The following is a 14,242-nucleotide window of genomic DNA, read 5'->3' on the forward strand; positions in this document are numbered from 1 at the left end:
GGCTTTCTCACGATCCGTCCTCTCGTCGTGAAGACTGCAGTTGTCCTCGGAAAATTCGCCACTCTTCCAAAGGGGCGTTCAAAGTTTCCGTTTATGTCTGTTGCATAACAACAACAAGCCAATCAAGACAATAATTTTATATTTAGCTCTGGTATCTTCCAACACTGTCAGATATATCTTCTTATCGTGATATGTCCTCATTTTTTTTGTACATCAGTGATGGCAATCTTGGTCACCGTTTGAAGTAAATTGGGTTTCTGAGGACAGGTTTTTTTACCCTCGATGTATGCGGTAGTAGTAAGTAGTAGATGCGTTCCAGAAAATTGGCGTGCAAAGCGAAACAGCACGAGAAGACGTCTGTCTGCCGAGTAGCACTCAGTACATACACAGTACACACGCATAGTACACATGGTACACACACAATACACACACAGTACACATAGTATACACCCAGTACACATAGTATACACCCAGTAGATACACAGTATCCACACAGTACACATAGTACACACACATACAGTACACATAATGCACACACACACTACATACAAGTCAAGTCCCCGGTGGCATACAAAGTACACGCACACAGTTCACACACAGTACGCATAGTACACACACAGTACATACATAGTACACACAGTTCACACACAGTACGCGTAGTACACACACAGTACATACATAGTACACACACACAGTTCACACGTAGTACATATAGTACACACAGTACATACATAGTACACACGCATAGTACACATGGTACACACACAATACACACACAGTACACATAGTATACACCCAGTAGATACACAGTACCCACACAGTACACATAGTACACACACATACAGTACACATAATGCACACACACTACATACAAGTCAAGTCCCCGGTGACATACAAAGTACACGCACACAGTTCACACACAGTACGCATAGTACACACACAGTACATACATAGTACACACAGTACATACATAGTACACACACGCAGTTCACACGTAGTACATATAGTACACACAGTACATAGTGTACACACACACAGTACACATAGCACACACAATGTCGTCCCACGTCCGACCGCATAGCCGCATGTGGATTGAATTCAAACCGCATAACACAGCGAAGTTTGGGTGGAAACAAGTTTTCCGCATAGACAACGCGAAATCGCACAAACCGAAACCCGCGCAGAGCGAGGGAAACCTGGAGAGAGAAATCGGTGTTCTCAAGCCCCAGCATTACATCCTAGCCTGGCCTCTTGCCCCCTGATATGCCTTGACATATCGAGGGCAACAAATAATGTGTTGCCTTCAACCAGAAACAACAGCACGTACGGTGTGCACAGTCCCAAACTGTTGCTCCGACAGATTTCCCGCCTAAAGGAAACGTGCGGATGCGATGGGGCCAGTCCCTTTCCTGCCCGTTCTCTTGAGTCGTTCATTCGAAGTCAAAATAAGCGATTTGTAGGCACCATTGTGGAGAATGTAAGCAGCGTCAAAAATACGCAGACTGCACGCCTCCTTGCCATATCCCTCCAAGGCAGGGCACGCGACTCTGCCGGCGAGGCTGAATGTCGAGACTCGGGTCTACGGTCTCTTGCTACTTGTTGAACCACTGCCACTGAAATGATGCACTCGCGGAAGGCAGGCCGTGCGACTGATGGGACGTGTAAAATAATAATAATGATTAATGTACGTAAAGAGGCAGATACGTAAATGTTGTGGCTTGGCTCTCCAACACACCGGTGTGCTGTATTAGTATACTATACACTACACTATACACTACACTATACTATAGACTACTATACACTACACTGCACACTAGTGCTGTACTAGTGACGAATTGGCGACGTTCTGTTTACGTGACAACCCTTACTAGTTTGCTGTGTCCGGTGGTGGCGGGTTTAACGACACATCTATATATTTACGCGATCTAACCCAAAAAAAACCCTCTATTATGGAAGGAAAATTTGTCTGTTTGAAACTTGCTGGGGGGAAGACAAAGGCGACTGGGCGCCGTGTCGACAACCCCAGCCAGCCCTCGCGTGCCACCGTGCCTGCCTTCGCAGCTGCTGCTGCTGCTGCTGCCAAACAGCACTTGCCCCGACAAGCCTGTCGAGGCTACACTGGAGGGGGTGGGATCTTTGTCTCTGTGTGTGTGTGTGTCCACCCTACGCCAACAGCGCTCACGCCGTGCGCCGTGATGGGAGTGGCGCACGCGGAGTCCCCGCGCGGACGCTACCGCCTCTCGCTCGAGGACGCGTGGGCGCTGTGTCGCGCTGCGGGCGCCGAACTCGCCACCCTGGAGCAGCTGCGCGTGGCGAACGCGCACGGATTTCAGGTGTGCAGGTCCGTGGCTCGACCTTGCGCGTGTGTGTGTGTGGCCTTCATAGGTGCTCGCCAACAGCACTTGCCCTTACAGTCTGTTAAGGCTATACGGGAGATCTTTGTCTTTGTTGTGTGAGCGTGCGTACGTGCGTGTGTGCAAGTCGTCTTAGTCAGTCAACCCGTGGCACCTGGGTCTGCCCCGTGACCTCCTGCCAGCGGGCGTTCGACACTTCACGTGGCCTCAAGGTGCACATAGCCTGGCACAAGCGTCGTGGTGACGTCAACGCCACTTAGTGGCTAATGGCGGTTGTTGTTGTTGTTGTGTGTGCGTGTGTACGTGCGTTGTGTAGCGGTTAGTGCGCCACGCTTCGAACCTGGCGACACGAGTTCGATTTCCCGCCCACGGTCAACACCAGTGACGATTATCTGAACTGGTCCCTAGGGTTGACTCAGCCTCAAACGAGTACCTGGTGCGATGTGTAGTAAACATCGCCACGAGGGAGACAAAGGCGACTGGGCGTGGTGTTTGGCCACGCATTCCCTCGTGTGCCGTGCCGCCCTTCATAGGTAGGTGCTCGCTAACAGCACTTGCCCCAACAGTTTGTTAAGACTCAAGGCCGTAGCCATGGAGTCAACATTGTGGGGGACCAAATCTTACAGGGTGCCTGGGGGTCCCAACCCAGAAAAATATCTAAATTTGAAAACTAATTTCTTGCCTAAAATAATAAAAAAAATCACTAACACATGGGATGGAGTTTTTTTTTTACAATAATGTCTAATAGTGTATTGTATTACATTGCTCTCTTTTTTTCTTATTTACCTTTTCTCGTTTCATTGTACATGTAATGGCAGAGATTAGGGATTCATAAAGTACAACCATAACCACAATCATATAAACATAAATCTATGCATTGATTGATATGAAGACAAGTCCAGATATTGTGGCCAAGGTTGAGCAAAGTGTTGTTTTTATTTATAAAGCATAGCAATTTGTTTATAGCAAAATATTGGGGGGTGGGGGATCTTTGTCTTTGTGTACGCTGCTCTGCGACACCCCGACTGAAAGCAGTGCAGTTATCAATAACACATAATTATCACTTATCATTCTTATTATTTTACTTTGTAAAAACATTATGTGTGATCATATGGCGTCCATGCCTACGCTACAAAGACTTTGCACTGGCTTGCTCATCAAGTCAAGGATCGAGCGCAAGATTGCTATCCTTTGACACCTCTCTGTCTCTCAACATTCTCCCGGCCATAGCTCTCCACCCTTCTCACTCCACCCTGCTCGCGGTAAACCGCTACACCCTATGGAGTTCATCATCGCACGATGTGCTGCTCATCGCACGATCTGCTGATAAACGCATCCACCGCCAGCGCCTTCCATCCTGGCTGAGCGGCGTTTCGCTGTAGCTGCCACCACCGGCAGTAGCCGTCTGGAACTTTCTCTCTCTCTCACACACACTGCTGCACACAAAAAAGACAAATATCCCCCGTATAGCCTTAACAGACTGTAGGGGCAAGTGCTGCTAGCGATCACCTATGAAGGCCGGAACTGTACACGACTGGGTGGGTGGCCAGCACCACGCCCGACCGCCTTTGTCTCCCCAGTGGCGATGTTTACACACCACACCAGGTACTCATTTGAGGCTGAGTCGACCTAGAGGAGGCCCAGGACCGGTTCAGATAATCGTCACTGGTGTTGGCCGTGAGCGGGAATCGAACCCGGGTCGAAGCTACACTACCGCTCCCCACACACTGCTGCACACACACGCAGCAACAGCAGCAGCAGCAGTGTCCAGGCACCATCATCCACCTTCAGGCCCTCACCTGGTTCAGGCCCTCACCTGGTTCAGGCCCTCAGCTGGTTCAGGCCCTCACCTGTTCAGTTTTTTCACCTGGTCCAAGCTGTCACCTGGTCCAGGCTCTCATCTGGTTCAGTCTCTCACCTGTCCAGGCTCTGACCTGTTCAGGTTCCCACCTGTTCAGGCTATCACCCATTCAGGCCAGCATGAGAGAAACGTTGAGCTCTGGCTCCACACCTCTGAGTGTCTCGATGGAACAACGCATCCAATTGTTACGAGGTTTATTGCTATGGTTATTGTTGTTGTTATGGCTCTGTTGTATGTGCGGTGTGGGCTGCAGGAGCGGCTGGGTGCAGGGCGGTGTGAGCGCCGTGCCGCGCGTGCGCCCGCTGCCCCAGTGCGCCCACAACCTCACGGGCGTCGTGCTCGACCCCATCTCCACGGCGCGCCTCGATGCGTTCTGCTACAACGCTTCAGGTGCCCCCCTCCCCCCCCTACCACCACCGCCGCAACCACCACCAGCACCACCAACATCACCGCCGCAACCACCACCAGCACCGCCACCATCACCAGTGCCGCCACCACCACCGTCCACCGCCACCAACACCAATAATTAGGTATATGGGATAGAGCGTTGCCCCCTCACACGTGTAGGTTTTCTCCAGATGCTCCGGTTTTCTTTCCGCATTTATAAACTCATTACATGGCTGAAAACACTGTCATATATAGAGGGCCGCAAAGCTTGTGCAATTGTTGGTGCCAGTTCACCGTGCGGCTGTGCGCTGCCTTCCTATTTAACTCTGGTTCTAAATTTAAATGACTAATTTCGGCAGCCCGCGGCCGCCTTGTTCTAGCTCCAGCGGAGGGTTTCTCGCCCGTCATCTTCTGCCCCCCCCCCCTGCCCCATGTGTGCAGACACTACTCACTTTATTGTATGTAGGGTGTGTAAGTATATATGCCTACAAAATAAATCTCTTTTGTTGGGGGTGGGGGAGTGAATAATAGATTCAAAATATACGATTATTATTTTTTTAATCACGGTTGCACAGCACGGCCGTGCCCAATGCCCAAAATGCCAAGCGGCCAGCAGTAAGCAGCACTCATTTGCTGGACATGCTTCCGCCAGCAGTGGCATGAGCAGAAAGCAATATCAGAGCTGCGCCTTTAGCCCCTCGGGCCAAATTCTCTTTCAAATGTGACACAGATAACTCATTTTTTTCTTAAACAAAAAAATGCAAGAAGAATAGGCTTTACCCTTTCTGGCGATAAAAAAAACATGCGTTATAAGATGTTCAAACATCAAATAGGTACCTGTTTCAGATGTTCATCGAATACTGGGAAAAAGGTCCCGTAGATATAACTGCTCAACCCTACCGATTAATACTTTGATACCTGCATTGCCTTTGTACTGTTCGTCTATTGGCGTTCTCTGGTGTGACACTGTTGAGACAAGGCCATAAAGAAGGCTGTCTCTGGTGTGGGCCAATCAGAGTACGAAGACAATGCATATATTATCAGGTCACGTGTGTTTGCATGTACGTATGTATGTATGTACGTGTGGTTAATTCAGACTTAATGCTTTGAAATAGGTATCTATTTGGTGGTTGAACATCATATGTTGTATTGCCTGAAAGGGTAAAACCTATCATTATTTTGATACTGGCAAAAAGGGTCCCATGGATGCACACATTTAGTTGTGACGTCAAAAGGACCAGTGACTTTGATAACAACGCAGTCGTTAAGTATTTTGCTTTTATAACAATATACAGCACGGTGCTGTAATAATTATCATTTGTTGTCTGGAATTGAAGTGGAACGGGTGCTGCAGCGCTGCCCTGTTGCGGTGCGAAGGTGTAGGTGACCCCGTGTGACCTTGTTAGGTCTCCGTGGCAACGGTGCATAAACAGACGCGACACACCTCACTTGCACATCCTGGAATTTTTTTTGGATGTAAAAAATGAATGAAAGCCGGTCGGTGAACATCGAGTGAAGGGCGAAGCAGCTCATGCAAATCACAGCCTAGGGATGGGGGGTGTAGGCTCATGATCGTGAGATACAGTGAGGGAAAAAGTATTTGATCCCCTGCTGATTTTGTACGTTTGCCCACTAACAAAGAAATGATCAGTCTATAATTTTGATGGTAGGTTTATTTGAACAGTAAGAGACAGAATAGCAACAAAAATTCCAGAAAAACGCATGTCAAAAAATATTATAAATTGATTTGCATTTTAATGAGGGAAATAAGTATTTGACCCTTCTGCAAAACATGACTTAGTACTTGGTGGCAACACCCTTGTTGGCAATCACAGAGGTCAGACGTTTCTTGTAGCTGGCCACCAGGTTTGCACACATCTCAGGAGGGATCTTGTCCCACTCCTCTTTGCAGATCTTCTCCAAGTCATTAAGGTTTCGAGGCTGATGTTTGGCAACTCGAACCTTCAGCTCCCTCCACAGATTTTTTATGGGATTAAGGTCTGGAGACTGGCTAGGCCACTCCAGGACCTTAATGTGCTTCTTCTTGAGCCACTCTTTTGATGCCTTGGCCGTGTGTTTTGGGTCATTGTCATGCTGGAATACCCATCCACGACCTATTTTCAATGCCCTGGCTGAGGGAAGGAGGTTCTCACCCAAGATTTGATGGTACATGGCCCCGTCCATCGTCCCTTTGATGCAGTGAAGTTGTCCTGTCCCCTTAGCAGAAAAACACCCCCAAAGCATAATGTTTCCACCTCCATGTTTGACGGTGGGGATGGTGTTCTTGGGGTCATAGGCAGCATTCCTCCTCCAAACACGGCGAGTTGAGTTGATGCCAAAGAGCCCCATTTTGGTCTCATCTGACCACAACACGTTCATCCAGTTGTCCTCTGAATCATTCAGATGTTCATTGGCAAACTTCAGACGGACATGTATATGTGCTTTCTTGAGCAGGGGGACCTTGCTGGCGCTGCAGGATTTCAGTCCTTCACGGCGTAGTGTGTTACCAATTGTTTTCTTGGTGACTATGGTCCCAGCTGCCTTGAGATCATTGACAAGATTCTCCCATGTAGTTCTGGGCTGATTCCTCACCGTTCTCATGATCATTGCAACTCCACGAGGTGAGAACTTGCATGGAGCCCCACGCCGAGGGAGATTGACAGTTCTTTTGTGTTTCTTCCATTTACGAATAATCGCACCAACTGTTGTCACCTTCTCACCAAACTGCTTGGCAATGGTTTTGTTGCCCATTCCAGCCTTGTGTAGGTCTACAGTCTTGTCCCTGACATCCTTGGAGAGCTCTTTGGTCTTGGCCATGGTGGAGAGTTTGGAATCTGATTGATTGATTGCTTTTGTGGACAGTTCTCTTTTATACAGGTTACAAGCTGAGATTAGGAGTACTCCCTTTAAGAGTGTGCTCCTAATCTCAGCTCGTTACCTGTATAAAAGACACCTGGGAGTCAGAAATATTTCTGATTGAGGGGTCAAATACTTATTTCCCTCATTAAAATGCAAATCAATTCATAACATTTTTGACATGTGTTTTTCTGGATTTTGTTGCTATTCTGTCTCTCACTGTTCAAATAAACCTACCATTAAAATTATAGACTGATCATTTCTTCGTCAGTGGGCAAACGTACAAAATCAGCAGGGGATCAAATACTTTTTTCCCTCACTGTACGAGTTCGAATCTTTATCAGTGTTGTTGACTCAGCAACCTGAATGAATGAATACTCGTTGTCATCATCATCATCAATGGCGTCATCACAATCATCAGCAACTACGTCATCATCATTGTCGTCATAGAATTTCTTGCTGTGGTTGTCACACCTGATGATGATTGCTTGTGTTGCAATCGAAACGTCGCGATTTTATTTATTTATTTTCTTTTATTTTTTATTTTATTTTCTTTACCTACGTGACTTTACCGAAAGAATCAAGAGTATGGATCCTTGCAGTTACGAAAACTTCAAATCTAGAATGAATTGTCGTCATCACCATCAATTCATCATCATTGCTCACTGTCATCATCGTTATCTTCACTATCATCATCATTGTCATTATCGTTCTCATTATCATCATCGTCATCATCGTTTCTATCATTGTCATGATAATCGACAATCTTTTCTCAATGGAAAGTCGCTCATTCTCCTCTGCTGCCCCCATAGTTTGGAACTCCCTCCCACTCAACCGTCCATGCTGTTGTCTCCGTACAAGAATAATAATAATTCAATCGTCACAAATCCCACCTTCGGTAATCTGGCCCAAATGTATGTAGAGCTTATTTCGCACCGTATGTAGCCAACCGTGATAATCAGACATGCGGGGTAAGGACAACAAACTAAACACAAACAAATTGTTATAAACAAATTAGTTTTAAATTGAGAAACGAGTTTTCAATTTAGAGTAATTTGCAGCACTTGCCAAAACCGGTTACGCTGTACATTCACCCCTTGTTCTGCATGGGAACTCAATCGGAGGTGCGGGAATCCTCTGGCAACCATTCGCTCAAAAGGATACCCACCACTTGCAGAGGGTGTCCGCGGCCCCTGCTTTTGGTTGTGTCATCGCGACGCTTCGTGCAAAGCTGGTCGTGTTTGCCTTTCGCAGAAACCCGGGTGAACTCCTGCGACCCTTCGTTCGGAACGCGATCTCCACCGCTGGTGAAAGGGACTTCGGCAAAACCCGGCTCGGAGTCAACGGCGACGCCAGAGCCTGGAGCGCGGACGACTGGCGCGATCCCCATCTCCCACCGCTCTCCAATTGTCAACGGCCTCCCCACAAACTCACGAGCAGCGACAGGTCAGTGGGCAGCGTCTGGAGGGTGGACATCTGTGAAAAATAGTTTTATAATAATAGGGTTTTTCCCCTTTTTCTGGCAACAAAACTGAAACCTTTTTACAAGGATTCATGTCTGCATTAACCACAATACCTGCAGTCAAAATGCGAACAAAAAACATACTATGATAATATATGCATTGCCCTTGAAACTAATTGGTCCACACCAAAGGACGGCTTTCTTTTGAGCTGTATGCCTTTTGGCGTCCTCTGGTCGAGCACCAATTGGGCCGAGGCTCAAAAGAAAGCCGTCCCTTGGTGTGGACCAATCAGTTTCAAGGACAATGCATATATTATCAAAGTATGTTTTTTGTTTGCATTTTGACTGCAGGTATTGTGGTTAATGCAGACATGAATCCTTGTAAAAAGGTTTCAGTTTTGTTGCCAGAAAAAAGGGTAAAAACCCTATTATTATATTTTGGTACTGGCAAAGGAGGTCTAATGATGAAATAGTTTTATAGTTAATCGGATTCCTCCAGTATAAATATTCCGATTCTGGAACACAGTCACTCGTGGCACAAGCTTTGAACCTCAGTGACGTGGCCAACATATTTTTCTTTGAAACAAAAAATCACAATTATCGTCATCATGTACATATGCATTTTTAACTTTCGCAATGTGCTAATCGGAGGTACAGGGAAAGGGCAACAAACTAAACACAAAAATCAGTAAAACGTGGCTTATCACGTGGGAATTTATAGCAGCCAAATACCCTAAATTCGTGATGTTGATTCTAAATTCGGAGAGAAAAACCTGAGGACCTGGAGAAAAATCCACGCGACCACGGAGAGAGAAACATGCAAACTCCAAGTATACAGGTGTCAGGGTCTATCCCAGGACCTCCTGTATATCAGGCTAGGTAGTTAACATCTCGCCACCGCGGCACCCCCTTACAACATAGTTCGTGTGGAAAATTGCAGCAGAATTTCTTGGAATTTTGTTGCACAACACAGACGAGTGTCAGACCGGATGACGATAAACCTGGGGCTGTTGAACTTGTAAGCGCGCGTTTCCATCACCACGTTTTCCGTTCTGAACTTGGCATAAAACTCAGCGACTCTCCAGAATTCCAGGGAGGCAGCAAAGAGCCGGAGACAGCATCCACTGCTCAGTAACACTTGTGACTGGAGTTGACAGGCGGTGATGATGGTAATATTATTGGAGTGCACGAATGTGCCAGGTTCGTGTCAGTGAGAAATTTCCATCCTGGGTAGCAGAGGTTGAAAACTGGACAGAGGAATGTGTGGTGCGATTATTCTTTTTTGTTGTTCTGTTATTTTACCAGGCAGCCGAAACTTCTTTAATTGCACGTCAAATCAAATCACCGGTGCATTTTTAATGAACACCGTGCTTACAGGGCGAAAGGCTACCATGAAGGAAGGCGCTATTTGTTGTTGTTCTTGTTGTTCCTGGAACAACATGACGGGGCCCGGCAAAACCACAACCGGGAGATTCCAACAACAAGATACAACAGAAAATCCGCGAACATCCATTCCAGCACGGTGGAGCCACGCGGAAGTGGCGACACGAAGAGGAGTAGGGCCCCCCTACCCCACTGCTGCCCCAATCAAGTGGGGGCGAAGCGCAGGGGGGGGGGGGGGGGGTGAGATGAAGATTTTAATGAGGAAGGGAGAAATGGGGGGGGGTGTGACGATTTTAATGAGGGTAGACGGAGGGGGGGGGGGTGAAGATTTTAATGAGGAAGGGAGAAATGGGGGGGGGGGTGTGAAGATTGTAATGAGGAGGGTAGACGGAGGGGGGGGGTGAAGATTTTAATGAAGAGGGGAGATGGGGGGGGGCGAGGAATAACCAGCACTCACTAAGGGAAGGTGAAGGCGCTGTAATGGCAGAAATTTGCTCGGGATCTGACGGCCGATGTCGTCGAGGAGGCCTGCCGACCATGATGAGAGGAGAGGCTACAGGACGGGGATCAGCAAGGGCGCTGTGTAGCGCAGGCGGGCATAGTTCCGTGGGGGGGGGAGGCGACGTTACCAAACACTCATTCCAATTAATCGCTTTGGCGATGTTGCTGCTCCTGCTGCTGCTGCTCCGTTAGCAAGTGCTGCACAAGCGAAGTTATCCATGAGGTTTTTTTGGGGTTAGATCGCATAAATTTAAATGTGTCGTTAAACCCGCCAACACCAGGCACAGCCAATTTTTAAGGTTTGTCACGTAAACAGAACATGCCAATTCGTTACTAGTACAGCACACCGGTTTGTTGGAGAGTAAACCCAAAACATGTATAATTACTAGCACAGTTAACAGGAAATAAACTGCACACACAATCGTCAGCAACAGCGTGGCCTTAAAATATATATACAATTGGTGATGGCCCTTCTTCGTGGTGCATGTAAAAGGGCCATTGCCCAAAACGTCGCCGATTAAAAATATTGTTTTAATTTTAAGGCATCGTTGTCGCTGTTGTGTGAGTGTGTTGAGTTTGCTTCTCGCTGAGATGGAATCGGTCAAACACATCTGCAAACGAGACCCGCCTGAAAAAACTTGAAACTTAGCGAGGCTTTTCCCTGGACAATGCAATTACTTCGCTTTATATTCACACGTATTTATTGAAACGATCTCTGTACAAGGTTCAAATGGCCATTGGCAATGAAAATGCAAAGGCGGCCGGGCGTAGCATTGGCCACACCTAATCCCCCGCACATCCGATGAGCACGGTTGGTTATGTACGGAGCGAAAGAAGTCCAACATACGTACCATACCGAAGGCACAGCCACGCTCTTTGGGTGTGGCGAGGCGATGACTCACAGGCGCGCGCCGTGCTGCAGGGTCACAGAAAGCAGCAGGCGTCTCGATGCTCGGTGACAAGCCGAGGGAGCTCACGGTCTTTTAAAACGAAAAACTCTCCAACACACCGGTGGGCTGAAGTAGTAAACCAATTGGCGCTTTGTTTACGTGACAAACCCGACTGGCTGTGTCAGGTGGTGGAGGGTTACGACACATTAATACTTACGCGATCTAACCCAAAAACCTTTATTATGAGTAATATTGGTCGCGAAAGCCTGTTACGTGTTAAACTAAAAACTCAACTTTTGTTATACACCAGGTGAAGCCCACTGAGCTACGAGCAATTTTTTTTCAGAGGCGACCTGCCCACACGTGACGATATGCAATTGAAGTGGCTCATATCATCATCATCATAAAATGTTGGAATTTATAGCAGCAGCCATTTCATCTTAGCGCGTGTTGTTTCTTAATGTGGAGGGCAGTAAAAATCTGAGCAACCCGGAGAAACCTCCACGCGCCCACCACGTGGAGAGAGAGAGAACACGCAGGCTCTAAATATGAGGGTCTGGGATCGAACCCCCGTTTTCCTGCGTACCAGGATCCGCCGGAGCATTCGTTCGAAATATATATTTTACAATTTGTAATCGAGGCGGTGGAAAGAGAATGCTCTTTTCCGCATCTCCGATTAGCACGGTTGGCCACGTACGGTGCGAAAGAAGTTCGACGTACATACAATGCAGCTCTGAACTTTTCGTTGCTGGGTTTTCGGCATCGACTGCAGTCAAATGGCGAAGAGAAAAACACGGCGAGAAACCTGAAGCGGTCCGATAGTCACAAAACAATACGCGCCGTGGATGCATCGCGGCTAATTGCGGCTGCATCTCGAGTTGCCGCGCGAAAGCGGTGCGCATGTTTATTTTATGGGCAGGCGGTCATCAGTCGTTGGCAGTGGAATAGAGGGAAGGTGATGTGCCTGGACTGGAGCAGAGAGACAGGTGGAGTCAACAACACGGGTGGCCGAGGGAAGGACGTTGCAGAGGAGAATGGACCAAAAGGTTGTCGATGATGATGACGATGAGCGGTGATGTGGCGCAGCGGGTAGCGTGTTTGCCGCTTGTTGCAGAGGTTTTGTGGTTCGTGGTTGGAACCCGCCAGGCCGCCCCGGTTATTACCGCCGTGCGTATTAAGCGTACAGATACACGCCATCTGCTTCCGCAATGTAATTTCAATGGAGTAGGCCGTTTTGTGCCAGTGTCCAAATAAAATAAAAATACTCTTTGGTTTTTTCGGTAAAGTCACAAATCAAATGAATGAAAACTAAATTAAATCATAATTTAGTTGTTTTCATTCATTTTATTTGATTGATTTTTACCTACGTGACTTTACCGAAATAAACAGAGTATGAATCCTTGCAGTCACGAAAGCTTCTAATCTAGAAAATAAAAATAAATACTTGCTTATTCCTCAATTCAGAATACACACAGAGCAACATCGCACCCTAATGTCAAACTACTACTGATGTCAAACTACTACAGACGCGAACACAAAATGTACTCCATTATAACTATTGTCATAATTCACGAGAAACATGACAGCGATGACGACGACGCTGACGACAATAACAACGATGACGACGACGACGGTACTTAATGGCACTGGGTCATCACGTGCATCCGTGATAGCGCGGTCGAATTATTCGAGTTTGCAAGAAATGTGGACGAGGCCTTGAAAAAACGCCGCATGTCCTAGCCCCACACGTGGAAAAAATCGAGACTCGCGCGGCCGGTCACTGCCCATGCCGTCACTCGATCTGGGTTTTTTAATTAATCATCTTTCCCAACCCCATTACCCCCCCCCGCACCCCCCTTGCTCGAAGGCAAGTCTCAGCAGCGCAAGGCAGCGCTGCTGCGCCTTCCAGCCACGCTGGCTGGCTGCTGTTGTTGCTGCCGCCACCACTGCCGCTATTAGTGGCTTTACCCGTTGTCGGCAACGCCCAGAGGATGTTTGACGTTCGTCATGCTTTGAGTTCCGCGTCCAAATTATAACGACCTGCCCGGGCTTGAGCACAATTCTGAGATAATGCGCCACTGTACACGAAGAAGAAGCCCCCGTAGTTGTGTCTTTTCTGTTTGCGCTTTATGTTAAGCACGTTATGGCTAGTGTACGTATATGGGTATATGTATGTGGGAGCGTGGTGCAATGGTTAGTGCGCGGCGCTATAAACCCGGCGACCCGATTTCGATTGCCGCTCACGGCCAACACCAGTTACGATTATATGGACTTGAGCCTCACAATGAGTACCTGGTGTGATGTGTAAACTTCGCCACTGAGGAGACAAAGGCGGTCGGGGATGATGCTGGCCATCCCCCCCTCTCCCCTTGTACCGTTCCGGCCTTCATAGGTGCTCGCTAACAGCACTTGCCCCAACAGTCTGAAGTTTATAAGGGGGATCTTTGTATGCATGTTTAACCTTTTTCGCACCGTACGTAGCCAACCGTGCTAATCGGAGGTGCGGGGGAAGGACAACAAACTAAACACAAAAAAACTGTTCTAAAAA

The 14,242-nt window shown here is 47.7% G+C and overlaps 1 protein-coding gene across 1 annotated transcript in view; it reads left to right on the forward strand.

Moving 5' to 3' along the window:
- Nucleotides 1-14,242, forward strand: part of LOC116954034 (uncharacterized) — a 47,976-nt gene that overhangs the window by 6,557 nt on the left and 27,177 nt on the right. Inside the window, exons 2-4 of the mRNA XM_076051963.1 lie at nucleotides 2,176-2,341; nucleotides 4,469-4,605; nucleotides 8,713-8,904. Of these exons, the coding sequence (XP_075908078.1) occupies nucleotides 2,176-2,341; nucleotides 4,469-4,605; nucleotides 8,713-8,904 (495 nt within the window). The remainder of the gene's footprint in view (nucleotides 1-2,175; nucleotides 2,342-4,468; nucleotides 4,606-8,712; nucleotides 8,905-14,242) is intronic.

The sequence above is a fragment of the Petromyzon marinus genome, chromosome 53 (genome assembly GCF_048934315.1).
Source record: "Petromyzon marinus isolate PM22_M1 ecotype Great Lakes invasive population chromosome 53, UKy_Petmar_22M1.pri1.0, whole genome shotgun sequence".
NCBI lineage: Eukaryota > Metazoa > Chordata > Hyperoartia > Petromyzontiformes > Petromyzontidae > Petromyzon > Petromyzon marinus.